Consider the following 24,839-nt stretch of genomic DNA (forward strand, 5'->3'; position numbering starts at 1 on the left):
CTTTCCAGAATTGCTTTTTCTGATATGTTTACCAGACATTAAAAATATAAAAAGCAATAGTAAGTTACCTTCTGTACGGTCCTTTCTGATAGTTTATTTTTCAAACAGCTTTTAAAAATTACATTTTTTTCTTGCAAGTTATAGACAAACAATTTAAAACAATCTGTCATTCAGTGTATGCTTTAAGTGAAATTATTTTTACACCCGAATGTTCCAGAGGTTTGACTGGGATAAAGAAGGCTCTGTGCAGATGCAGAGATGTTTGCTAAAAGCTCCCTGAAGGAAGTGGGTCCTAGAGAGCAATTTGGGAAGGATTGCATTGAATTAGAATAATGAAATATAATAATGAAATTAGTGTGCCAGAGGAACACTCTGCTAGCAGACTGTTACACCCTGTGCAGAACATAGGCCATACCTTTTGGTCTTGATCTTGAAAACGTGAATGTGAGCAACTGCTCAGATCTGCAGGGCTGGAGCCAGAAGCCCGGCCATGCCAAGGCTAGGCAGGCCTGGCAGAGCATGGCTTGCGTTACAGGTGACAGCAGGATCTGGGACCTGGCAGATGAAATCGAGTGCAGGACACCCCTGCACGTACATGGGAACGGAATCTGGCACTTGCTGTCATGCTCTGTCGTATGCATCTCTAGTAGGTAAATACAGAGAGAGAACTACACTGTGGCCTACCTAAGTGCATGCAATACACAAAATAGGTGAACCCACGTGGAGTGTATTCCATTTCTACACAGATACTCACTGTTCCTGTGCCTGTTGGCTGTAGGTTCAGCGCTTTATTCAGCTCCATACGGAAAAAGCAGATTCTGGTTCGGGGTGGTGTCTGATTGCCTTCCAGTAGTTGGTGCCTGTGTCTCCCTGCGCACGTACATTACACATTTGTGTGTACGGCACACGTGTCAGGAAACGTGGGTAGCCAACATTGTGCGGAGAGATGACAAAAATGTAGACAATTTACAAAGACAGACTAAACTTATAATCTAAAATCTTTTCTTGAAAAAAGGCAGTTATGCAAGGTGTATGTGTTTGAATCGCTATAATATAGTTTGAGAAATAAATATAATCAGAATGAGGAAAGACGAGGCAGGAGGTGTGCATTTCTGTTACCCGATTGTCTCTGGCTTAGAAGTGGCCATATTGATTTTACTTTTTCTTAGTGATAGATGAGAAAAAAAGACTGCAGGACATACTAGTAACTTGGACAAGTTATGCTAAATGTAAAAGTATTGAACTTTGATCTTGGCTTTCAATTCAATCTTAAATGAGAATAGGTAGAAGGCTAGTATGAAATAGTACCTTCAGTGTGACATTATAATGAAGGAAGCAAAAATGACAGCTATGTACTGTGCACATGGAGGTTTTTGAAACACTGAATAGAGTTTTCTAGCATGAAATAGGGGGAAAAAGGGGAGAAGAAAAAAGGGCTGATTATCCTTTACTTTATCCCTGGCATGGTTTTGTTCTATTTTACTTTTTTTGATCTTCAACAGAATGCTGCTGGGCCACTGAGCAACAGTGCATGTGGTGTGTATTAGTATACTGTTGGTAATTTTACTGCTGCTAACTTAAAATCCTCAAGGGGGAGTTAATTACAGGAAAACCTTCCTAAATATCAGCTGCATATTTTCCATGACAAGAAGGTTTTCAACTCACGTTGAACAATTCCAGAATCGGAGTTATCATTATTTACATGAATACGTTTTAGAAGAAAGTAAAATCTGTGTTTGTACAATGCAGTTAAAGCTTTTCAATACTTTATTTTTTGAAGGCTGACAAGTGGCAGCTATTGTTTGGGGAGAAATGACCGTGCATAAATTGAATTTTATTTTGTATGGCAAGTTAAACTTTTTTTCTTTGTTAAGCTCCAGGCATGTGGCAAAAACAGAATATTTGTTGATATTTTTTAGGGTTTGGGAGATTTTTTTTTTGGTTTAGTTTTCACTTAATTGAAAAGTTTATTATTTGCAATTTATGTGCATATATTTACTTAATTTAAACTTTATATATTGCCACTGGGGACTTGCCTTCTGTAAATGTTTGCAGATTAACTTTTTTTTTTTTTTTAACCCAGCCAGTGGAACTTCAAACCGTGTATGGCAGCAATCAGCGACAGCAAGGAGCAGTGTGCTGAAGTTAGTCGCTCACGATGTGCTTGGCGCACGTTTTTTCCAGCGCGGCAGTTCCGTGGGCATTCTTAAATCGCTTTTAAAGAAATACCCCGCTCGGTTTCAGCTTCGAAAGAGAGAAAAGGAATTAAGGGTTGCCAACCAGCGGCAACTTCAGCGTGGCGAGCTCTCGCCCTCCCCCTTTCGCCGCGGCTTCTCGTTCCCACGGAGCAGCCGCAGCGCCGGCGGCCGGGGAGATGCTGCGGGGGCTCCCGGCGGGCACCGGCACCTCCCGGGCGGCTGCTGCCGCCACCGGGGCCCGGCTGCGGGCCGGGGGCCGCCCGGGGCAGGAGGGAACCGGAGGGGACCGGGGGCCGGGCTCCGGTAGCGCCCTTCTGGGCGGTGGCGGCCGCGCTGCTGCAGGCAAACCCTGCTCTGCCGTCGCCTTTTTTCGCGGCGGCACATCCCCGTGCCTCCCGCGGGCAGGTGCACCCCGGCTCCGGCCCAGGGGAAGCCCCCCCCGTGCCTCCCCGTTGCCCCCCAAGCCGGAGAAGCGGGGCTGGAAGGCTGCTGAGGGGCAGGGGGACAGCGGGACCTGCCGCCGGCAGGGGAACTCGCCCCGCGGCCGGAGAGAGGAGAGCCCGTCCTGCCTTCCTCCTCCCTGCCCAGCCCCGGCACAGGCACTTGAAACGGAGTTAAACGCTGCAGAGAGCTCCGGGTAGTTTTGGGCAGGCTTAATAGGATTAAAAGTAGCTGTGTTTTAACGTTAGAGGATTAAGGCAGGTACTTCCCGTAGCTAGTCTGAAACGGCGTTTTCTTTCTCAACTTTCATTTTTTATGGGAAAAAAAAAACACAAAACACACACAAAAACCAAAGCTATACTCCTTTGTCTCTGCCTCCGAAACCTGACAGCAGTGTGTCTCTTTCTCATTTCAGCTCCTGATGAAGATATACTTGTTAAAGGAAAGCAGTCCATCAAGAGTCAAGTCTTAGGAAATCAGAACTCAGAAAGTGAGATTCTCTTGGAAGGCGATGACGATATCACATCATTCATTGAGGAGAGAGAAGTGGAGAACTTAACGGGTAACTTCAGTTATTTAATTTCTCCTCAGCTTCTTTACTGTTTAAGTTCTCATCTCCCCTGCTCTGCAGTGAATACTAATTTAGGATACACACCATTAAATTGTTCCTTCCCATAACTGGGTCTTTCAGATCACTTTCTGTACACATCTGATGCTGGGAATTTACTTGAGGACAGTTGCGCATTTTCTTTCTTGGGCTTTTATAACCTGCTTGCTTCCATGGCAGATATCTGTATTCTAGAAAACCTTCCTTAGAAAAAGAAGCTCTACCCAGCAAAGAGCTTCTTTTTTTTTTTTTTTTTTTGACCTCGTTTCATTCCTCAAAACATTAGACCTAGTGGACAGTTAGGCAAGTCATTGGTAATTAAAGGCTTTGGAGAGTTTCAGAGTCCTGTTCCCCCCCCCCGAATTTATAAAATTGTATGTATTAGTGATTTACTTGGATTTCAAGGATCTGTACGCTCACTGGATTTAACTCCCTTAAACCCCTTGTCATTCCCTCATTCAAGTCCCTTCTCCACAGACCATAACCATATTTGACTTTGTTTCTTTTTCCTGAAGAAAAAGATAGTACTTCAGAGCCTTGAACTTGATTAATTTTACGAACCTTTGCTACTGTTGCAATCCAAGTGGAATGAGTCCATTTCTGTACAGTTCATAATTAAATAGTAACTTCCTTGGTTCAGGCACTGGGAGTTATAAAGCAAATTCATTGTTATTTGAGGAACATGGGTTTACATGAAAATGCAATTTTCTCTGTGTTCTGCTGCTTTCTCACCTGGGGTATTCCATGCACATTTTTGTTAGAGAAAAATGTCATTGCTTGGATAATTCTGGTTCCCCAAAAAGCTAGTAGTGTAATCTTACATTATGATGATTTAGTGAAATTAGCAGAAGTGAATATTTATTGTCAGTTTGCTTATTCCTTGCCTGAACTGCTTTCCACTCTTTAGTTTTTAAAAGCAAAGTTAAAAATACAACATACTGAAAATAAATAAATAAAAAAAAACCACCACCAAACCTACATAGGAAGGGTGGTGGAAAATAAAGAGATAGGAGAATAATGCAATGACATTTTATGTACGTGGATCTTTTCTCTTTCTTTCTACCACGAGCTTTCTTCTCAACAGCCTTCTGTGTTTCCTTCTCGTTTATTATACATTCATTGGTTCCAGTAATACATTCATACTGTAATAGAGGTGAAAGGGGAGTTTAATTATATAATCTTGACAATGGCAATAGGATTAAGAAGTAATCCTCACTAATAAAGTGGTGTGGGTAGAAATGAAGTGGAAATTGTCAGGGGTCTTCTAGAGGACCTGGACTGCCCCAGCTTCTGCAGCTGTCTGCTTGCCCTGTAATTGAATGTCTGAGAGTGATTGAAAAAATGTTATTTCTCCTCTGGATTACATGCTAATGTACAGAGGGCAAAGGGAGACAGCAAAAGAACACATAGCTGCTTATTTCATCCATTTGTGGGGGTGAGCTTTGGGAAATCATGGCAGTTCTGCAGCTATCTCATGCCCATCTGCAAACACAATGTATTTGTACATTGGGAATAGAGGGTAAAGCTGCTCTGATCTCAACAGAGCATCTCTTCTTTTGTCCTAGTGGCACACATTGAGATTGATGCGAGATTAAGGACCATCACCCTCCTAACAATCGATAGAAATGACAATTCATCTGAATTTTTTGTCAGTTATTCTCACATTGATTACCTGAACGTGTGTACCTCATTTATAGATGCTTTATTAAAACAAAATTGTCTGTGTCACTTTCATATCTTCCACTGTTTTATAAAAGTCAGATAATAGTGCGACCAAGTAACTTCATTTCCTTACCTCTTAATCAGCTGGATGACAAACCTAACCTGCTTTCTCTCCGTGTGTGTTAGTTTATATAATAGGTTCTGTATTGTCAGATCTATGCCGAACCTATTGTTTTCAGTAGTCGTCTGATTTGTCCCTGTGATAAGCCCTGTGGAGATGTGATTATTCCAATAAAAATTCATTCAGTTGGAAACCAACCCTCCAGCTGTTTACTCCCACAGTCCCCGAGCTACACTAATGCTATATGGAATCCTTGAACAATATTTAACATGGAATCAAAAGCATCTTAAAAACATTTTACTTCAGGCTCTGTAACATTGTCTAACCTTAACAATAGATTTCTATCATCCATGAGGGAACACTTCACAGACAACTTTGAGCCTTGACTGCTGTGTTCATCTTTGTGGAAAGCTATTGAAACTCTCCAGTACCTACAGAACACATTTGACAGTAAGATTTCAAGTGCTCGTGTGCACACTCTCTATTGCATACACCAGAAGGTATGCAACCACTGAACTTTTTCAAAAAGAAAATGCGGCTGAGGAAAAACTATATATTGCCATGCTAAAGCCAGCTCTGGCATGTATAATATATGCATCAGTTTGCAATTGTAGCTGCTTCAACGTTCGGCAGAACAGAGACACTGTAAATCTATTACATATGTTCTTTTCTGGGATAAAAAAAAAAAGTTTTGTTTTTTTAAGGAAGAGCTAAGCTCTCTGTTTTATTTAGTTTCACATTCTAAGCTTGAAAAGCAAGTAATTTTGAAAATTGTTGATGTTCTCCCTCTTTGGCAGGACCAGTTGCCCTAAGCGCACCAGCTCAGCTTGTGGCACCCTCGGTGGTAGTGAAAGGCACTCTTTCCATCACTCTTTCTGAGCTCTACTTTGAGGTGGATGAAGAAGATCCCAGTTTTAAGAAAATCGACCCGAAGGTAAGAGATCATTGACCCTGAGCTCTGAGAGATGATGACAAATTACCCAAGGCCTTTAATTTTTCATTCTACTTCCTTTACCTCTGTTGGCCCGCAGTGTCCCTGCTTTAGTAAGTTTGCCACTGACCATATATGTTAGTGAACTTCACTGAAGTGTCACCTCCTCTCCTTCTCCCCATTCTCCCCCTCCCACAATTCGACTCTACTTGAATGTTAATTAGCTTGCTGCGAATAAAGCTCCAGGGAGGCATCTTAAATAAAGACATCTTGAATCACAGGCCTGTGTGAATACTGGAAAGTTCAACGAGGCTGTTAGCCCAAATGCTTTGTTTTACTTTCCTATTTTTATATAATGCCAGTATAACATCGTGCCTAACTTCCTACGCTCTTAAGTTTTCAGTGCTTCTGTATCGTATTATTATATAACCGATTTTACGGGGCCTGTTACTATTTATTGTGCCTAAGCACAGAACATAATTGCCCTCTTAAAATACGTTTCTGAACTGACTTGTTAATTTCCACGAACTTTATTTGCTCTGAGTTACTTGATTACCAGTGTTTGTTTAGAATGAGCAACCTTTCAGTAAAACTCCAATGCAAAGGCAGGATGTTCTGAGCTCAGCTTAACAAGGTTGCACTTGAATGTTTTCTACAGTATTGCGGCAGCATTTCAAAAGTATGACATGTTACTGATAAAATATTCTCGTATCCCATTTTAAGCACAGGGATGTCTCTTGATTTTTAAAATACCTGCTTATTATTAAACATGGTAATAATTTCTTTATGAAGCGAAAATAACTTGCTGGAAGATGTAGTGGTTTTCTGCTTGTCTGCGGACGATACCTTGTGTGTTAAGCACCAGTTCAGTTCTTTGTTCCTATCGAGCAAATTGCTCTTGTCTGTATTAAAAATGGCCTCAGTGGGTCTGAAGGCTGGGATTATCAAATCCTATCAAGGAATAAATATGTTTTGGAAAAGAACACTGAAATTCTTTGAACTAGAATTTAGTATGAGTGATTAGTTAGAAGTGTGATTTTATGTGGTATCGTAAATTAAATATAACTTTTTTTTTTTTGGTCCTGAAACATTTTTGAGATGATTTCAAGTATGAAATAGCTCTTAAAATTTTGATATGCTTACTCCTTGCATAGTATTTCTTAAAACATGGAATTGTTGGAAGCGTATAAATATAAAATGTAAGGACAGGTTACTGTATTTCATTCTGAGTCCAAAATACTCTGCTACATATTGTATTAGCATGAGAAAAGCCTTACAGGTCTGCGTTATTCTGCGTTTCTGTTTTCCATGTTTAGCACGTAGGGCGTTCAAGTCCAGTTAGGAATTCCTACCATTTCTGGTACCTGGTTATGGGGCCATTGCCATGCAAGGCATTCAGCTTGCTCGCTTTTTGCCTGGTCTCAAATACTCGGGAGTGGTTGTTTTCCTAAGTGCGAGCAGGCGTTCGGGTTTGGTGGGGCTGTGACTTTAATTCTGTACCTGAGAGGTTGCATTTGGGTTCTTGCTAAAAGGAGGAGGCGGCTGTGTGAAGTACAGGCTACATCCCTTGTATTCTACTTGTGATGCTGCCACGAGTCTAAAAAAAAAATAAAAAAAATCTTGGTATCTCTTTCGAGGGGGTGGAAGATGGGGGGTTAGAAATCAAATCCGAGTATTTTTCTTGTAAGAAAGCGCTAAGAACACCCCGCAGCTTTCTTCTCTGCACGAACCTCTCCCGCCCCCGAAATCACCGTACCTGGGTGTTGGTGACAAGAGCTGCTCCCGACCATGCCCCTACAAACCAAAACCAAAAGCCCCGCCGCCGCTGCAGCTCGGAAGGCCCGTTTAACGAACGAGGCTTCACGCGTTGATAAATTGGAGCTCCTTGTATATTTGTCCAAACTCCCGCAAGGCAAACACTGCGACAAGCTCCCGAAGGACAGGGCAGCGCTGCCGATAGCATCGGTGCCGCCGGGATCAGGAAGAAACGGAACGAGTCCGCTGCAGCAAGAAGTTAGATTTTAACGCCCCCCCCGCACCACTCCCCCCACCCCGTCAGGACACGAAAACTTCCTTGAAATGCCTCGAGCCGATTTAGAAATCTTTTTTGGGGGTACCGTTGTTAGCACCGATCAGAGTCCCGTCCCCCCCCCCAAAATCGCGGCCCCTGTCCCCAAAATCGCCCTGGGGCAAGTCGCCGTGCCTGGCTGCGGCACGGCGCGCCGCGACCGCTGGCTGCAAATCCGCGGGGAAAAGGGAAATAAAAATAGAAAAAAACAAAACAAAACACCACGAACCGAACACAACAAGAAACCAACCAACGACTGCTTGTTTAAAAAAAAGATCGACCCTTCGCTCTAAAGCGCGTTAATTATTCAGGGTGGATCTATACTTTGAGTCAAAGGCGAACGGACAGCTCGGGGCAGCCAAGGCAGCTAGCGGTGAATTTTTTTTTTCGAACAAAATACAAGCGCTCGAAACTTACTAAATACTGTTAACGATAAAAAATAATAAAATAAGCCAGGAGGAAAGTAAGCGAGCCCTCAATTTCGGGTGCGGGGGCCGGCTCTGGTGCAGCCCGCCGGGGCTCCACAGAAAATGGAGGCAGCGCTGAGGGCGCCGGGGGCCGTGCCAAGCCGGGGGCTGCCCGGCGCCTCCAGGCCGGCTCTTGCCGATTTTATTCCATTTTTTTTTTTTTTTAACGTTCCTCCCGCGGTTCAGACAGAATCTACTTGCCTGAATTTAAGAACCAGTGACGAAAAGTCCAAGTAAAGTTAAAGTAATATTTTTATTACTATTTGCAACAAGTCAGTCGCGGGGCACATAATCTGACCTTGGCACCGAAATACATTTAACATCAGTAAAACTTTTTTAAAGGGCGATTTGTACATATAGTTAAATAATTTTTCACTTGGTGACAACATTCAGGCAAAAGAAGAGAGAATAAGAAAAGGACTATACATTTGTTCGAAAAGGTACCTGTGGGGGTTCGTTCGTTTGGCCGCGGCAAAAGTCCGATCGCTTCTGCCAGTGACTTGGGAGAAACGCGGCTGGGCTCGGCTCGGCTCTTCCCGGCTTGGGGCAGGGGCTGGGCGCCCCGGCCGCAAGTTTTTAAGCGCCGAGCTGCAGGTGGGTGGGGGCGAAGCCTCCCCCCGTCCTCGGCCGCCTCTTCCCGAGCCGTCGCTGGCGTGGCGGGGCGAGGAGGCTGCGGGCGCCGCGGTCGTTTGCGGAGGGCGAGCTCGGCGCGGGCGGGTGCGAGCCCTATAGTTTGTCGAGGCTTTTGGGATTGGTGAGGATTTCCCTGGCTAGCCTCCAGGTCTGTTTGGCGGCGCTTTCCAGGGCCGAGTGGGGCTTGCCCTGAAAGAGGTCTAGGTTGGGCAGGAAGTAGTGGGGGCAGCGCCGGCACTGCAGGCAGGAGATGAGCTGCAGGAGGATGCCGTTGAGCCGGTCGCCCAGGCACGCCTCGTCCCAGTCGGTCTCCCGCGGGTGCTTCTCGCACTCGTACAGCAGCAGCGTCTTCATGTGGTAGTTGTTGAGCGGCTGCCCCGGCAGCTCCAGGTGCCGGTCGCGCAGCGTTTTGAGCACCGAGAGGCACTTGTTCCGGCAGCCGCCCATCAGCAGGCGGTTCTCGGCCTCGCCGAACTGCAGCACCCAGGCGTCGCTCTCGGCCGAGCTCTGCTTGCCCGTCAGCGAGTAGCACTCCTTGGAGAGCAGGTTGAAGCCCTCCGCCTTCACCTCCGCCACCCGGTTGGGGCCGGGCCAGGGGATGTGCGGCATGGGCCACTGCGCCGCGCTGCGCGGCCAGATGCCGGTGCACTTGAAGGCGGGCGTGATCTGCACCACGTAGCGCTCCCGGATGCGCAGCTTCACCTCGCTCGTGTCCGCGATCATCTTCACCACGTCCCGGTAGCTGCACTTGTCCACGGCCTGGGCCACCAGCGTCTGGAAGCGGGAGCGGATCTTGCGGGCCGACAGGTAGCCCGAGGCGGTGATGAACTCCACCCAGAGGGACATGCTGCGCTTGCGGCCGTCGCTCAGCTTGAGCACGGCGCAGCCCGGCAGGGAGCCGTCGTCCACGAAGTTGAAGACGCCCATCTGGTTGAGGTAGAGCACCACCTCGAACTCGGTGGGCGAGATCACCTCCAGCCCCTCGTAGCGGGCGTCGATCTCGCTCAGGGAGCTGATGAAGCGCGGCTCCTGCACCTCCACCTCCTTCAGCACGTCCGACACCACCTTGCACACCTCCCGGATGGTTTTGGCGATGGCCGCCTTGCGGGCCTGGCAGCGCTCCGTGTAGTATTTGTTGAGCTGGTACACCAGCTTGGCCTGCGCGGCGATCATGTTGGGGCACAGGTCCGGGCTGTACACCGGGCTCTCGCAGTACGTTGAGGGATCCAATGCTTTAGCGGAGGCTGCAGCTTCGCCGAGGGCACCGGCCGGCTCGCAGCCCCCCACCCCCTCCGGGAAGACGGCGGCAGCGGCGCGCCGCCGAGCGCCCTTAAACGCTCAGGGAGGAGGAGGCGGAGGAGGAGGAAGAGGAGGAGGAGGAAGGTGGCAGCGCTCGGCAGGACGAGGCGCGGAGCGGCGAGCCCCAGCGCTGCCCCGGCGGGGAGGAGGGCGAGCCTCGGGCCGGCGGGACGGGGCGAGCCGGGCGGCGGCGGGGCTGGGGCCGGGGCCGGGAGCGGGGCCGCGGGCAGCCCCCGCCGGCTGCCGGAGCGCCAAGTTGCGGGGGGCGCTGGGGGCACGTTGCCTTCGCGCTCGGCCGCCCACCCCCCCGCGCCGCTGCGCCCCCGCTTCAGCAGTTCATGAAAAAAGCCCGGCCCGGCCAAACTTCCCCGGGAGGCGCAGGAGGTCCCCGCAGAAGAGCCGGTCGGCGGCGAAGTTTCGAGGGAGGAGGAGGAGGAGAAGAATGCGAGCAATGCCCCGAGCGGCAGAGCGAGCCCTCTGCGGCTGCCTCCCTCGCTCCCGCTCTCAGTCCGTGGCACCGCCAGCGACGTGCATGAGTTTGGCCGCCGCTCTCAGCCTGTCAGGGGGTGTTGGTGACTTCCCTTTTCCTGCCGGAGGCGTTGTCTGAGCCCGGCTCTGCGGCTCTCGCTAGCTCTAGGCGCAGACTTGCGCGCTTGGTCTGCGCTCTCCCATTCCTGGCCCGCAGCGCTACCAGAGCCCCTTTGGATTTATTAAGGTTGCTTTTTCTCTCGCTTTGCACAGACTTGTGTTTTATCCTGAGCGGGAGGGAGGGCGTAGCCGCCGTGCCCGAGGGCGCTTCTCCTCCCCCTCCCCACCCCTGGAAGTGCGCGCCGAGGCTCTCACTTTCTGCGCCTCTACTCCTCCTCCTCCTCCTCCTCCTCCTCCTCCTTCCTCCTCCCCCTCTCTCTCCTCCTCCTGCTGCTGCTCCGCGTGGCGGCGGGGCTCTGGGCTGCCGCGCGCCTTCTGTACTTTATGAATGGGGCCGGGGCGGCCGGGGGGCGGGGCCGCGCCTCCTACAATCGCCGCCGAGCTGTCAGCGCCGCGGCCAATCGCGGCGCCGGGCGGGGGCGCGGCGGGCGCGGGGGCGCGCACGGGCACACGCGGGACCCGCTGCCGGTGCCGGTGCCCGGAGCCCACGCGTGGCTCGCCGCCGGGGCAGGGAAAAGCTACGGTGCCGGCCGCTCACGAGGAGGAGACCCAGCGCCCGTGTGCAGGGGAGGGAAGGGGGAGCGGTACTTCTCCTGCCGGCATAAATCCGCTGCCGCTCACGCCGGGCTGCAGCGGTGAAAGTGAGAGCGGCGCTGGCCCCGAGTCGCGCACCTTGTTTTACTGCCCTCGGCCGGGGCCGCGCTCGTCTTCGTTGCGATAAACCCGGCGCCGAAAAGTTCCGCGCGTCCTCCCGAAGCGGAGGAGCGAGGTATTCGTAAAGGACGCGCTGGTTTTTGTTGCGAGTTCGCATTAACAACGGTACGGAGCCGTAGAGCCGCGGCTCCGTTATGTCCGCTCCGAAACGGGGCGGGCGAGCTCCGGCGTGGCCCTGGGACAGCAGCGACCCACCGGGCGGTCCCCCTGCTCCCCCAAGATCCCCCTGTCCTCCCGAAGTCCCCCTGCCCCCCGAGGTCCCGGTGCCGGCCCCGCTGCTCCCCGGCAGCCGGTGCGCTCCTCCCGGCCCGGCCGGCGCCTGGCCCCCGTCCTTGCGCTCCTTCCCCTCTCGCCGAGGCCGGCTGAGTTTAATGAAGCCACCAGCGCCGGCTGCTTGCCGCGTGCGTTTAAATTAGAAACACGGCTCGGGCCGGCCGACTGCGCGCTGGGAGAAGTAGGGGCGAGCCCGGCGGCGGGGCTGCCTCCTCCCTGCGGAGCCGCCCGGCCTCTGCTTTGCAGGCCCCGGTCCCCGCTGTCCCCGGCGGGAGAGAGAGCAGCCCCCGGGGGCGGCCAAGTGTCCTTCTCTCCCTTTCCCCGGACGCCGAGCTCGGCCCGGCTGCCCCCCGGTCCCACGGCAGCCCCGGGGCGGGAGGAGGCTCCTGGGAGCGGGGCGGCGCGGTCCCTCTTTCGGGTCCCCTTTTGGGGCCGAGCAGAAAGAGCGCGGACCGCTCCCCCCCCCCCCGGTAAGGTGACTGATGGCAGAGCGTCGCCGGCGTCCGGATTTAAAACAATTCATTACCAATTTTCCCGTCTGAGGTTGAAGCTCTAGTAAATAATAAATCAGCTAAACAAAAGCCGACTTTAATTTATTGCCCCGGCGCTAATTAGAAACATCATTTGAGCAATAAACTTAAACACTTGAAGCGAATAACGCACGGGAAAGCCTTCTCTCCTGCGTCGGGGCGCTTGCGGCCGCGCTGCGTTAAGCCGAGCTCCGTCTGCGGCGGAATTTGCTCTCGCCGGGCTGAATAATCGGAGGGGGACCAGCACCCGAGGAGGCTGTAACTGAAGAGCCCTTGTCACCTCCGCTTTTGTGCAAGGAGCCCATGGGCGGCTCGCTGCCCGGGCAGCGGCAGGAGATACTGTATGCCATTAGAAGCACCGCCTGGGCGTGTGTGCGCGCCGCCGAGAGGGAAACTCTCGAGGCTAAAAGCCACTTGAAGCCTTCAGACCGATTGATCTGTATTCTCTCGTTATAATCCGTCTCATCATACTTGAGTTAATGAGGCAGGGGCGGGGGTGATCTGATGGTCCTTGACAAATTCATTAGGGAGGCTGCGGGACATTTTATTTGACTGTTAAACATCGTGTTTGTTTGGTTTAAGCGGTGCCAACATCAGCATGCCGCTGCCTGGAGCAATAGTGTTTTGTTAGCGAGGGCTTCTGTAAAAAAAGCTCCCGGGAAGGGGGCTGGTGTGCAGGGCGCCTTTGCTCTCTCCTCGGCTCCTCCTGCCCTCTCCCTCCCTCTCGGCGCCGTGGGGAGCTCGCTCCGGTGCAAACCCACGCGTGGAAACGGGGCGCGCAGCTCGCTTCTCTCCCCGCTGCGGAGAGTGGCAGCGAACGGCTGCGAGGAAATGTGCGGAGACTTTTTTTTTTTTTCCTCCCTCCCCGAGAGAGAATGCTTTGCCTCTGTATTAACCCTTAAACAAACAAACAAAACCACAAAACCAGAAGAAAACTTGAAAACAAATCGGAGTTTTAGCAAGAAGCACCCACGCTTTTTATTGTATGATCTGGTAGCATACTTACCGTTGCTTGACTAGCTAGCTTGTCAGTGGCATGCTTTACGTATTTCAGAGCCTTTTTATTCTAAAAGGTGCATTTTTAAAGTTTCTATAACAGGTTACAGATGCAACTTTTAATTTTTAAGTCAAATCAAAGCCTAATGAAATTGACTTGAGACTATTAAAAGGTTTCTGCCAAATCTACCCTTTTTCTCTCCACTCCCCTCACTGAGTGGAGACAGAAAAGCGAATGCAGGAACAGGTGCTCCAAAAAGGGATAATAAGTATGTTTATGAATAGCATATGAAATATGTACGTGTACACATACGCTTTTTTCGTAGCAGCTTTGTAGACGAGACCCAGCTAGCGCTCCATTATTTCTTGGTAGCTGGTTTCCTTTCTGTCCTTTCATTTAAGGGAAACAGGTTCGTGGAAAACAGAAAAATTAATCTGCTCGTGGAACCTAACATCGTCAGATTTTTTTCCTGGGGATCAGTATTCAAACATTCTCAGCTTTGAGCACTTTGTAGAACTCTGCTTCCATTTATAGAAGAACAGTATGGGAAAAGAGCTAGTGCCCTTTGCCTGTCATTTTCATACATTCCTGCACTGCTGATGGAGCTTGAACTGCTGCAGGGAATGTATGGATTTGAGAAGAAATGATTCAGTAATGCATGTTGTGTTTCTCCACAGCGAAACCAGGTTAATGGTTACAGTAAATGCTGCTGTGGGTTTGACAGTTAAAATTCTGTTTACATTCAATAGTATGCAGTGTGTACCTTTTCTTTAAAGTCATGCCTTGGCTTTACCATCTGCTGATCTGTTCTAAGGACTGTGTTTATGAAGTTAGCTGATAGCACACGTTGAGGGAGGAAAGATGTTTTCACTTCTGCAGATGTCATTAATGCGTCTCATCAGTTAAGAGTATTACATAAATCTACATTTTTTATTTTTTATTTTTTTTGCTATGAAGATTGAGTGGTATGATAATTAAATCATTTATTCATGTTTCTAAGTTTCCCCTCGCTTTCTTTCTGGACTGGGAAGGGGGAGGCTTCCAACTGCTCCTTTAAGTAGCTTATTTTTCCTTTCCTATTCTGTCTTAAAATGTGGATGTGTTCATATTCTGTTAAACCATGAACAACCTGAAGGCTTTCTCTATTGCTTTTAACCTTGCGTTAAAGGTAGTTTCTCTTTTCTCGCGATGAATAGTTGTGACATTTAGCTGTAAGATTGTTAAACACTGTTTCATAAGTTTGCCTTCAGTAAGCTGGCAATTGGGAGGGCACCAGAAAAGAACAGTTCTAATGCTTTTATAGCATTTTCTTCTTTAAAAACTTCTTGTGGGCCTGTTACTTTGTTTGGATACGGTTGTGGTGGGTGCATGCTATTTCATCCTGCAGAATTAACTAAGTTCAGTGTGTTGGCTGGTCATTACTTACAGTAATTGATTAATTGCATGAATAATATCCATTTTTAAAAGTATGAAAGCATGTAATATGCTGGGATTTTGCCAACTTGATTTCCAGTTGAATGCAATAACACGTGTTTGCTTGGGAAAATTTGAGGTGGGCTACGATGGTAATCTCTTGTACTGTTCTTAAAAATGCTCTCAGGCTAAGTGAGCGCTTCCTTTAAAAATATGAAAATTACGTGGATATTCTAAACAAAGTCAAAGTTCTGGAAATTAAGAAATAAATAGTTCAGAGGTGTTTGGCCGTGACTTTTCACTTTATGAGTAGGTGCCTGATGTTTATTATCTTAGATGTTCACGTATCTTGTGCATATACAGTGAATAATCATGCCAGCAAACAATAACCTACATGCCTTAATTGGTTAGATGAATTATTTTAAAGATTGAAAACCTCATGCAGCTAGCTGAGATGAAGGATATTTATGAATATTTAGAATTCTCTAACCATAGTCTTAAAAATTTTCAGTTTCTAGTTCCAGAAGTGAAAGCCTCTTATTTATACGCTTACACTTTTTAAAAGTACTTCCCCAAGTACCACGTACAGCAGTGTGAAATACCCGGCTCCTCACCAGCCACCCTAAAGGTTACAACATTTTAGTGAGCTTCCACGAGTGCAATTTATAAAGGGAAAGGGGGGTGTGGGAGGAGGGGGCAGAGGGGGCTCAATCTTCTCAATAGCACTGCTGACCAGCATGGAATATATCGAGTCTCTCTCTCTTTTGTTTTTTGTTTTGTTTTGTTTTTGTCCCCCTCCTTCTCCCCCCAGTATTTTAAGATGATTAGGGTTTGACTTTGGATACGGTAGAAAAGGCACGTGAGTTTCACTTAAATGTAATTTATTTATTTATTTTTGTGCTTCCTGTTTGAGCAGTTTTGTAATTGTTTCCTTATTCAAATATTTTACAGTTTTAATGCAAAGTTAGAGCTGTCTACTTTTCTGCTCATTGTACTTTATGGTAATAAACTTGTATCCTTTTGAAGTAGTATGTTGGCATAAAAGTAGCGTATTACTAGTTATAAAATCATTGCAGGGGGTTTGTTGCTACTTCTAATGAGAGAATCAAATCATAGCTATTCCTATTTTATATCTTGCTGTGCGTATCTTATTTCAGAATAACTTCCCCATGGTAATATGCTGCTCTCTTTTTAATTTTCTTATGAATTAGATAAAACCTGCGTGCAAAACAGTTCAATGTACCATCTCCTGGAGCTGGGAAGGGGAGACTGTATTGGTTCAAATAATGTATAGAAGCCATCTGCATAGTTTAATTGAAATAATATTTGGTGATCTAAGGGATGGAAATTGTTCCTTTTCTTTAACCATCTGAAATAAAACTAGGATGTAAAACAGCTGTCTTGGCCTATGGAAATCAAGGTTCTGCCAGTCTGTTTCTTTTCTTCATTTTCTCCTTCTATCTTCCTTTATTATCTTTGGATCCCAAGGAGTCTTTCTTATTTTCTAACTGGTTTTGTCTGCAACAAGGGGCTGGGTTGGTGGGTTTAAATAGACTTTGGATAGAGTGAAAAATCTTTGATCTATGGCTATGACTGCTTCCAAATGATTTGCTTGCTGGGACTGGACACTGTCCATGCCCTTTCACTTCACTATCAGATAGGCACACAAAAAGGACTTGACATGCTACCAGATGCATAGTTAATCATTGCATTAGGTCTGTAAAGGGGTCCATCCAGACTCAATTAGGTCTACCATTTTTAACTAGTGTTTGCTCTGTAGTTTGTTTGGAATGCAATATTAATTCTAGCCGCTGTTCTGCTTATTTAACAGTGCTTTAATAGACTGCCACACTGTTATTTTCAAGAGGTTTTCTCTGCATTTCTTCTATTTTACTTGTATTTTGAACAACTGACTGTTAAGATGTAACAGATATTATTGCAGTAATTACCTGAAGCTTTCATGAAAAAAGAAGTTTTTGCCTTTTTGTAATTCAGCTGTTTTTCTTTCTCAGTACTGATTTCTAAATATGCAGTTGAAATAAGCTAAATGCAGCGACTGACACGTGTTGAGGTGGTGGTCAGAAAAATAGCTTACAAGAGTGTCTCAAGGTTTGCGACAGAATCTTAAACTCCAAAACCCGAACAGCAGCAGTTCCCCTATCATTTATTTACGTAAGAGCTCGTTCCTGTATCTGGCACTGCATGCTTTTCTGTGAGAAGGATATTCAAGGTGCGGGAGTTCAGAAGGTTCAGCTGTAGGGTAAAAAGCAGCAGGTAAATTACTATTCTGAATCTTGCCTGGGGTTTCCAGGAGTAGTTTGTATATTTACACTAAAAGGCGTTAACTGTGCACTGCATAAAGAGCATTGAAAATTCCTAGAATTCACAGGATTTTAAAAAAAATATAACTTTAGTTCATAGAGTTAGCCTGTCGTTTCACGGTATGATGAAGCTCCAGTGTTCAAATTGTATAAATTGTTTTGATCACACGTGCTGTCTATATTTCCCACTAATGCTTGTATCGAGGATGGTAGGCCTACAGGAGGAGGGGCTCAAAAGGGCATAAAACCATTGTTGCTTGAAACCTGATTTAAAAGAAATGAACACTAATCAGAGTATTCAAAAATATTTTTGTTTGTTTTTAATAAAATAATATTTTTTAAAATAATTAAAATTATTATGGAGCAAGACATTCAGATGTTAACTTTTTTTTAATCTGTATATAGTTACTGTAGCCTATTGTATTTAACTTCAGGAAATAGTTCAGCCTTTACTTTAAATCTGAGATTTCATGCTTCAGTTCTTTGCTCCATGGTTGTCAATATTCTTTAAGGAGGGAAGATGCATTAAAATGTGTCATTTATCATTTGGTTGTGGTCACAGTGATACTCAGATGCTGCTAATGGACTTCCAAGATACAGGATGTACAAGCCAGTACTGCTCAGAAGTGCCAGTTAGGGCTCTCCAGGGATTTTTAAATTATTTATGCCTACCTGCTGCTCTCAAAGACAGGTGTGCATGTGTGTGCACGTGTATAATGCATTAATGGTTAGTATTCGTGCATATAAATATGCAGGGGAGAGTAGGACTAACGCAGGAGCCTTTAGGAGGCACAGGCAGGTAGCTTTCCCTCGTCGTCTATCGTGGAAGTCCATTTTAAGCGGCTTTCAAGTGCCAGCACACCTACGGAGGGCAATTGCCTATGGGTACGGGGCGGGTTTCCAGAGCGTGAACTTGAAAGAAAGTGGGACTTGAAATGCCCGGTCATTTGTGAATTTATGTTTTATCTCCCTTCACTTGAAAATTTATGAGGAGAGTGACTTCGGGTGCTTGCGTTGTGTGTTCCAGGGCTTGCCCCCACTGATAACACCCTTGTTGGCGTGAAAGTGCAATGCAAATTATGACAGTTACAACCTTCTGTTTTGTTTAACCTGTCAGTGGATTTCCTGGCTCAGTGCTGAGGGCAATGGTGTGTTCAGCTAGTTCCATATTCACCTAAACTTAAAAGGTCAGGTTTCTACAGGCAAGCCTAGTCAAAGCCTAATTGATGAGGAGGGCAGGGGGACAGAATTTACTGTTCTGTTGGCTAGTTTCATATCGTTAGGTTGTCCTGAAAGCATCAGGCAGTCACAGCCCCTTTCATGTAAGTGCTGACCCTAGACAGGAGCTGACAATCAAAGGAGGCAGCCACAGGAACCAGTGCAAGTAGGCTATTGATTTTTCAGTTAGGTCTAAGTAGTTTGTAGTATGGGTAATGGGTGACAGAGGCAGGTATGTCATTATCAATGAGCTCCAGAACAGTAGCGACAGCCCCCACTCATATTTCCTTCAGCACTGACAGTATGCATCCAGCAGTGGTCAATAAATCGCCCAACCTTTTCCTGACAAGTGACTTGGAGGTGGGGGTGGGAGTCAAAGAGCTAAACTTCTGTACTTGAACTTGACGGGGATGCAGAGAGACGATGCCAGCATCTGCGTCCGCGGCTGCTTAGGCGAGGAGCCGAGGAGATCGTGGAGAACAAAGCCATGGCGGAGGCCTGGCCGGGAAGCTTGGCTCGCTTTGAGAAAGTAAACGTTTTTCTCCAGATCGAGTAGAATAGCCTAAAACGTCAGCTTTCTGCCTAAATGGGGTCTGCTGCAGTAGTTAATTTAGGTTACCATGGCAGGGCTTTGTTTTTACTTTAGCGTTGCTCTGCATTTAATCAAGGTTATACTGCCGCGGCAGCGCAACAGTCGTGGTCTGCCGCTCAAAATCCGCTTTTAATTCCTAGTTTCCTCTTCTTAAATTTCATATGTGGAGACTATTTAAAGATACTGAGGCTTTCTTATAAATCCAAAGTGCTGTCAATACAGTTTCTGTTCTGACTACCGATGCTGTTTTCGGTTGGCGGTGGAGTACCAATACTTTAGGAAGCTGAAAAAAAGTTTTTATTACTGGGACTTTAATAGCCGTGGTTTCTGAATTTAATAGAGCTACATCCAAATTTTAGGTGTACACTTCAATAAATTCGGAAAGATACTGAGAGACCTTAAACATGCTAATAAGTGTTTGTTGTTGTTGCTTTAGTTTTTAAATACACTTGTATGGAAAATCAATTAAATGAATTAAAATATCTGAATCTCCTGAAGTTTTCTAGTGTTGTTGCTTTATGTGAGGGATGCAAGTTATCCGCATTTTTCCAGAAGTTGGAATTCAGTCAGGTTTTATGCTGTGCGCAGATGTTAACAAAATAGCATGTGCTTATAATTAAAAAAAATCTTTAAACAAATTGAAATAAAGCAGGAGAGTAAATGTTTTGAAAAACTTCCTTAAAATAACTCATTGCTATGGTATCTTGTTTAACAACGTTTGTAATGTTACACAGAGCGGGAATCTGAGACTGTGTATATTGAATAACTGCAAAGTATCATACATGACTGAAACTTTTTCATCCGTCTGCAGCAGCTAGAGCCATTTTCTTCGTGGCTGCCTTTTTAACTGCAAGAGCAGTGTTGACACAGATGCAAGAAGCGAGCTGAAATTTATCAGAGGATTAAGAAATCCGTTAATAAATATTTGTATAAGCTACAAACCTGAGTACCTGTATATTTGAAGCAGTTATAAAATTAATTAGGAATAAAAATCTGTTTAGGTATTGTTGCATTGCCTAGTGAACAAAGCCTTGGAAGACAGGGTGACTGTCTTCCAGAGGAAATATTTTTTGGTTAGCTGGATAGAAGGTGTGCTGGGTTGTTTGAGGCCTTAGCTATTCAGTGAGAGTTCTTCCTCTGTCAGTAGTGACTACGTCTTGCAGGGCCTTTTTTTATGTTAAATGAGGTAAAAAGTACAGCCGAGCAGTTCAAGTCTTATCTTTCCTTATAAACAAGTACAACATCTTTCAGTGCATTTTCAGTGTTGCTGGCATGTTGTGTTATTGCAGAAACGTAAAAAGGAGCCGCAGAAAGGCGACAAATTAAATTTTCATGAAAGAAAACCCTAATCAGCAGTGACAGTGTAAGAGAAAGATGATTGCCACTTGGTCATTGTGGAGAGGCACTTAGGCTTGGTGTCAGTGCTTCTGTTAATGATGACTAATGTCTTTCTTGGAGAAAACGCATGCTCAAACATACTGCTACGGTCCAGAGAAAGAACTGAGAGATAGGCACTATTAAGGAAAAAGGTTGTGAATCCTAAAGCAAAAGCCTAGGTCTTCAGCTGGAAAGGCTATAGTGTTTCTGCAATGCCAGAAATCTCAGCTGTAAAACTGTTCTTGTTCCACTCTTTAAGCAAAAATATACAAAAATGTGTGTGTATATAAATATATATACACACACACACACAAGCATATGCATTATATGCTAGCTGGTGTCTGCTGCTTTAATTAAAAAGGAAGGTATAGCTGACACTGACCAACATATAAGCACTCTAGTCAGAAGTCACGTTTTATTCCTCTTCTGTTAATGAAGCCTGCTTTTGTTAAAGAACAAAACCTGCTGCAATATTTTCTTTGCTAAGCACTGTGCTTGTGTTCTGAATAAACCTTTCATAGTCAAATGTGAAATGACTCAAAAGACCTTTTCAAATCTTGAAGCTTTGGCTGTTAGGTATATTGGCAAAAAAAAGAGGTGGCATGTGTCATTTCTTCAGCTTCCCCCAAAGTGAGACCTTTCAGAAGGGCATTTGCAATGCTTGTCATATTTTTTCATATACATCTTATTGGCCTGACAAGTCTAGAGGACCATGAGAAAACAGATGTCATTGCATTCAGACAACACTAATTACTCTGGGATTTTTGCAGCCTCAGTGCCTGCATGTAACTGTCGATTATGACTGTTTATGTGGCCTATCATGGGTACACGCTGCACACTCAGATGGTGCCACCAGGCTTTGTGTTTCCTGTTACCGCACAATAAGATGGAAAAATCAGCAACAAGCACCACGACAAGAAAATGCCTTAGTGCGCTACTTGTATACGTTTGAAATACATTTTGTTAAGAGCTGCATTCACATTTGTTATTAGATCAAGTCTTTTTCTATTTTAGATCACACTTCACAATAGAAGCCAACAGTTATCTCCTCTTATAAACTGGAGCGTTGGTATCTTCTTTGTTAGATTTTCTTAGCGAGTCTGTCATTTCAGAATCTATTCTTCCTGTGCAGCAACAACTGCTGCACGATTTTTAACACAAAGTTCAAGCAGTGGTCACGTCGTGGCCTGACTTTGTATGTTATCTCGAATGTTGGTACGCGTTTCATAAGCAGAACAACCAATGTTAATCACAGATTGGAAAATAAAAGCTCCAATAATGTAACTTCACATGCTGATGAAGCAGAAATAGAAGCAGCTTTATCAAAGATGTATGATGAGATAAAACTGCAGTCTCTGCTGTACAGTTATAGTAATTATGACTAATGAACCGTCCAGTCTGGATGAAATGGCATGCCCACAGGGACTGTGTCCAATCAGTTGTGACTTATGCAAGCTGAACAAAACATTGATGATGTTCCAGATTCAATATTGTAACAGGAAGTGTGGTCTTTGTTTGCAATGTCAGGTTTGTCGAGGTATTTTCAAGCAATTTAGGCATAAACAGTGTTAGTAAATAAAGTCTTAAGAGTTGGGGTTTGTTGAGGTTTTAAATGAGCTTACAGAATTACAATTTGCCGGGATCAAATATACCTGAATTAAACAAACAAACAAACAACACATCAGTGGCATGTTCCTGATGCAATATACTTCAAAGTGGGTCTGATTTTCTTTCTAATCTGTCATTAAAAATGTTACATTTTAATATGCTGAATATAAGGAAAGCAAAAGATCCAAAACTTATGATTGTAATCATATATCTGTTTAGACTTACTGGGGTAATTTCTTTAAAAAAATATTGTTTGAGATCGGACACTACTTTCATTTTTATTTTGAAGCACTCTACGCTTTGAAACAGTCTATAATTTGTAAGTAAAAGAAGACAGGTACTTCACAGCATCAGTGTCTGAAAGACAATTTCTTATGGTGGGAAGGTTAATTCATACAGCCAACATAAAATGGATGTCCAGTAGGTTTTAAAAATTTATAGGCTAGCAGAGAAATAATTTTAGAATAGCTTTATAAAAACAATATGTGTAGTTGTAGAAAAAGAAAAAAAACAAATAATTCTGAAAAATAAAACCGATTATAATGGGAACTTCTGAAGTTAATTGCAAGATAACAAGACAGCACAAAGAAAAATGCCTTTTCTAAAAACAGATTTGTGATAAGTTATTAAGGCTCAGTCTGGAAGCAATTGTCTATCAGTCGGTTTACTTACATGCAACTGTTTGAAGGATTTAGCAATAAAATGATCGACACATTGCAGATGTTAGTGATACAGTTACAGTCAGTTTAGCATTTTGCCTGAACCCCTCTATAAGCTGACAAAGAAAAATTATTTCAAAAGCAAGAAGTGGTGGTTAACTGCAAACAAACTGCAAGAAAACTGTGGAAAAAAAACCCTAAACAAACACCTTAAAACATGTTTAGAACAAAGGTAAAGCATCATTTGACAAAACACCTTTTAGACTGATGTGCTGTTTAAAAACAGTGTGTGTGTATGTTAGTCAGGAAGATTGAAGTTGCGTTGATTCTTAAAATCCACCTGAAATGAGTACATTGCTATCAAAGAACCTGGCAATTAAAGTCTCGCTTACCTGACATTTGAGTTCATTGCTGTTCTTTTGTATTGCTTAAAAGAAAGGCGGATAGTGATTTGACACGCCTGTGATTTTCCTGAAACATTTTTTTTTAAGTAATATGTCCGTCCCCCCCCCCCCCCCCCCCCGCATTGAAACTCAAAAGCTGACATTTTATTCAGTATGTTTGTTTTTCTTCTCCTGAAATGGAGGAAATCACAAGCATATCTCCAGTGTTTGTCATCCTTCATTCTGAACAAACCTGAGTACTGTTAGATGTGGGTTCAAGTAGATTTTAGGTAAATATGTCTTTTTTAATCTATAGCCTTCAGCCGTTTGATTAAAGTCATTAACTAAGTCCATTTGAAAAAAGAAATTGCTAGAAATATAAATTAGCTTACCATTTCTGTTATGTAAATGTCCAGAGATACTGCAAGGGACCTTCTAAGAATCAGAATCCTTTGCTGTTGTCTCTTGCAATAAAGCATATTGCATTAAATCTGGTGAATGTTAAAATACTTTATACAATTTGGAATATAATGTTAAGATGAAGAATGTTGATAAGTAAACTCCTCTGAAAAATTACTACATTTTGGCTATATTAAATAATTAAAGGTACGATCTTTTGGAGACTGTGGCACTGTTGACTCTCTTCTACAATTTCATTTCAGAATCAATAGGATGCAATGTATTAGTCCATTATCTAATTTTACTGCATGGAAGGTTGCATTACTATCACATTTATTTAATGATTATATCAGTATTGTGCCAATTGAGTCAGGACTGAATTTGCTAGATGCTGTACAAATGTACAGAATTTATTTTCTTTCTTCCAAAGAGTTATTATTAAACAGTAATGGATTTAAGTATGTAAATATTGTGTAAGTTCTATATAACAATTTTGGAAACAAGTGTTTATCTGTATTACAATAAAGTATTTACTTTTGAGCTGTGTTTTTTAGGAGGCCTCAGTCCTCCCTTTTTCACATGAAGCCATTGATAATGCTCCTGTAAATTTGTGCCAATACTGAGTGGCTTTTTGCTTTTTTTGGGATGTCTGCTGTTTTAACTTTGTTCCCCGCTACAGATCTGAACACGTTGTTGGTGTCCAGCAAGTTGTACTTGTTTGTTAAATATGATCTGGGGTTGTAGATACTCAGTGTATCTATACATTCTTTAAATTAAAACCGAGGAGTGTTGTATCTCAAGGATTTAATTTTATCCACATGTTGCAGTGTGTATTTGTGTAATACATGAGACACCTTGTGCATTCTAATTATATTTGGTTGCTGTCTTTTTATGCAAGAGTCGCTTGGTCTACTTTTATTCCTGTGAGCAACTTTCAAAGTCTTTGGAAAGATAACACTTTCATAGGGAGAGTGAATTGTGTTTCATATGTGATATTGGGGAGCTGTTGCTATATTCTATGTCATCTACGTCATAGGGCAGCAAAATTCAAAGATCATTTTACTAAGAATTCTAAGTAACTAAGTAACTAATTCTAATTAACTAAGAATTTTACTAAGATTCTCTTACATAAATTCAGAATCACATAGATTGCTTACATCTTGAAACTTCCTAGCTATTTTTTGTGTCTTCTTACCTACAACAAATTATGTTGACAACGTGTGCTAGAATTTTAGGATTCATTATAAACTTTATTTCTGTACTGGTTTAAATAGATTTTA

The 24,839-nt window shown here is 44.5% G+C and overlaps 2 protein-coding genes across 2 annotated transcripts in view; one reads left to right on the forward strand and one right to left on the reverse strand.

The window, feature by feature from the left end:
• Nucleotides 1-24,839, forward strand: part of LRBA (LPS responsive beige-like anchor protein) — a 395,790-nt gene that overhangs the window by 209,312 nt on the left and 161,639 nt on the right. The window contains exons 39-40 of the mRNA XM_050710360.1: nucleotides 3,055-3,201; nucleotides 5,827-5,963. Of these exons, the coding sequence (XP_050566317.1) occupies nucleotides 3,055-3,201; nucleotides 5,827-5,963 (284 nt within the window). The remainder of the gene's footprint in view (nucleotides 1-3,054; nucleotides 3,202-5,826; nucleotides 5,964-24,839) is intronic.
• On the reverse strand, nucleotides 8,734-10,568 carry MAB21L2 (mab-21 like 2). Its single transcript, XM_035548592.2, has one exon. It carries the CDS (start codon nucleotides 10,299-10,301, stop codon nucleotides 9,222-9,224), a length of 1,080 nt encoding a protein of 359 aa, XP_035404485.1. The 5' UTR covers nucleotides 10,302-10,568; the 3' UTR covers nucleotides 8,734-9,221.

The sequence above is a fragment of the Cygnus atratus genome, chromosome 4, assembly GCF_013377495.2.
Source record: "Cygnus atratus isolate AKBS03 ecotype Queensland, Australia chromosome 4, CAtr_DNAZoo_HiC_assembly, whole genome shotgun sequence".
In the NCBI taxonomy this organism is placed as follows: domain Eukaryota; kingdom Metazoa; phylum Chordata; class Aves; order Anseriformes; family Anatidae; genus Cygnus; species Cygnus atratus.

Excerpts from the sequence above, each read along its gene's own strand:
- MAB21L2 (XM_035548592.2), bottom strand. The coding sequence starts at position 10,301 with ATGATCGCCGCGCAGGCCAAGCTGGTGTACCAGCTCAACAAATACTAC.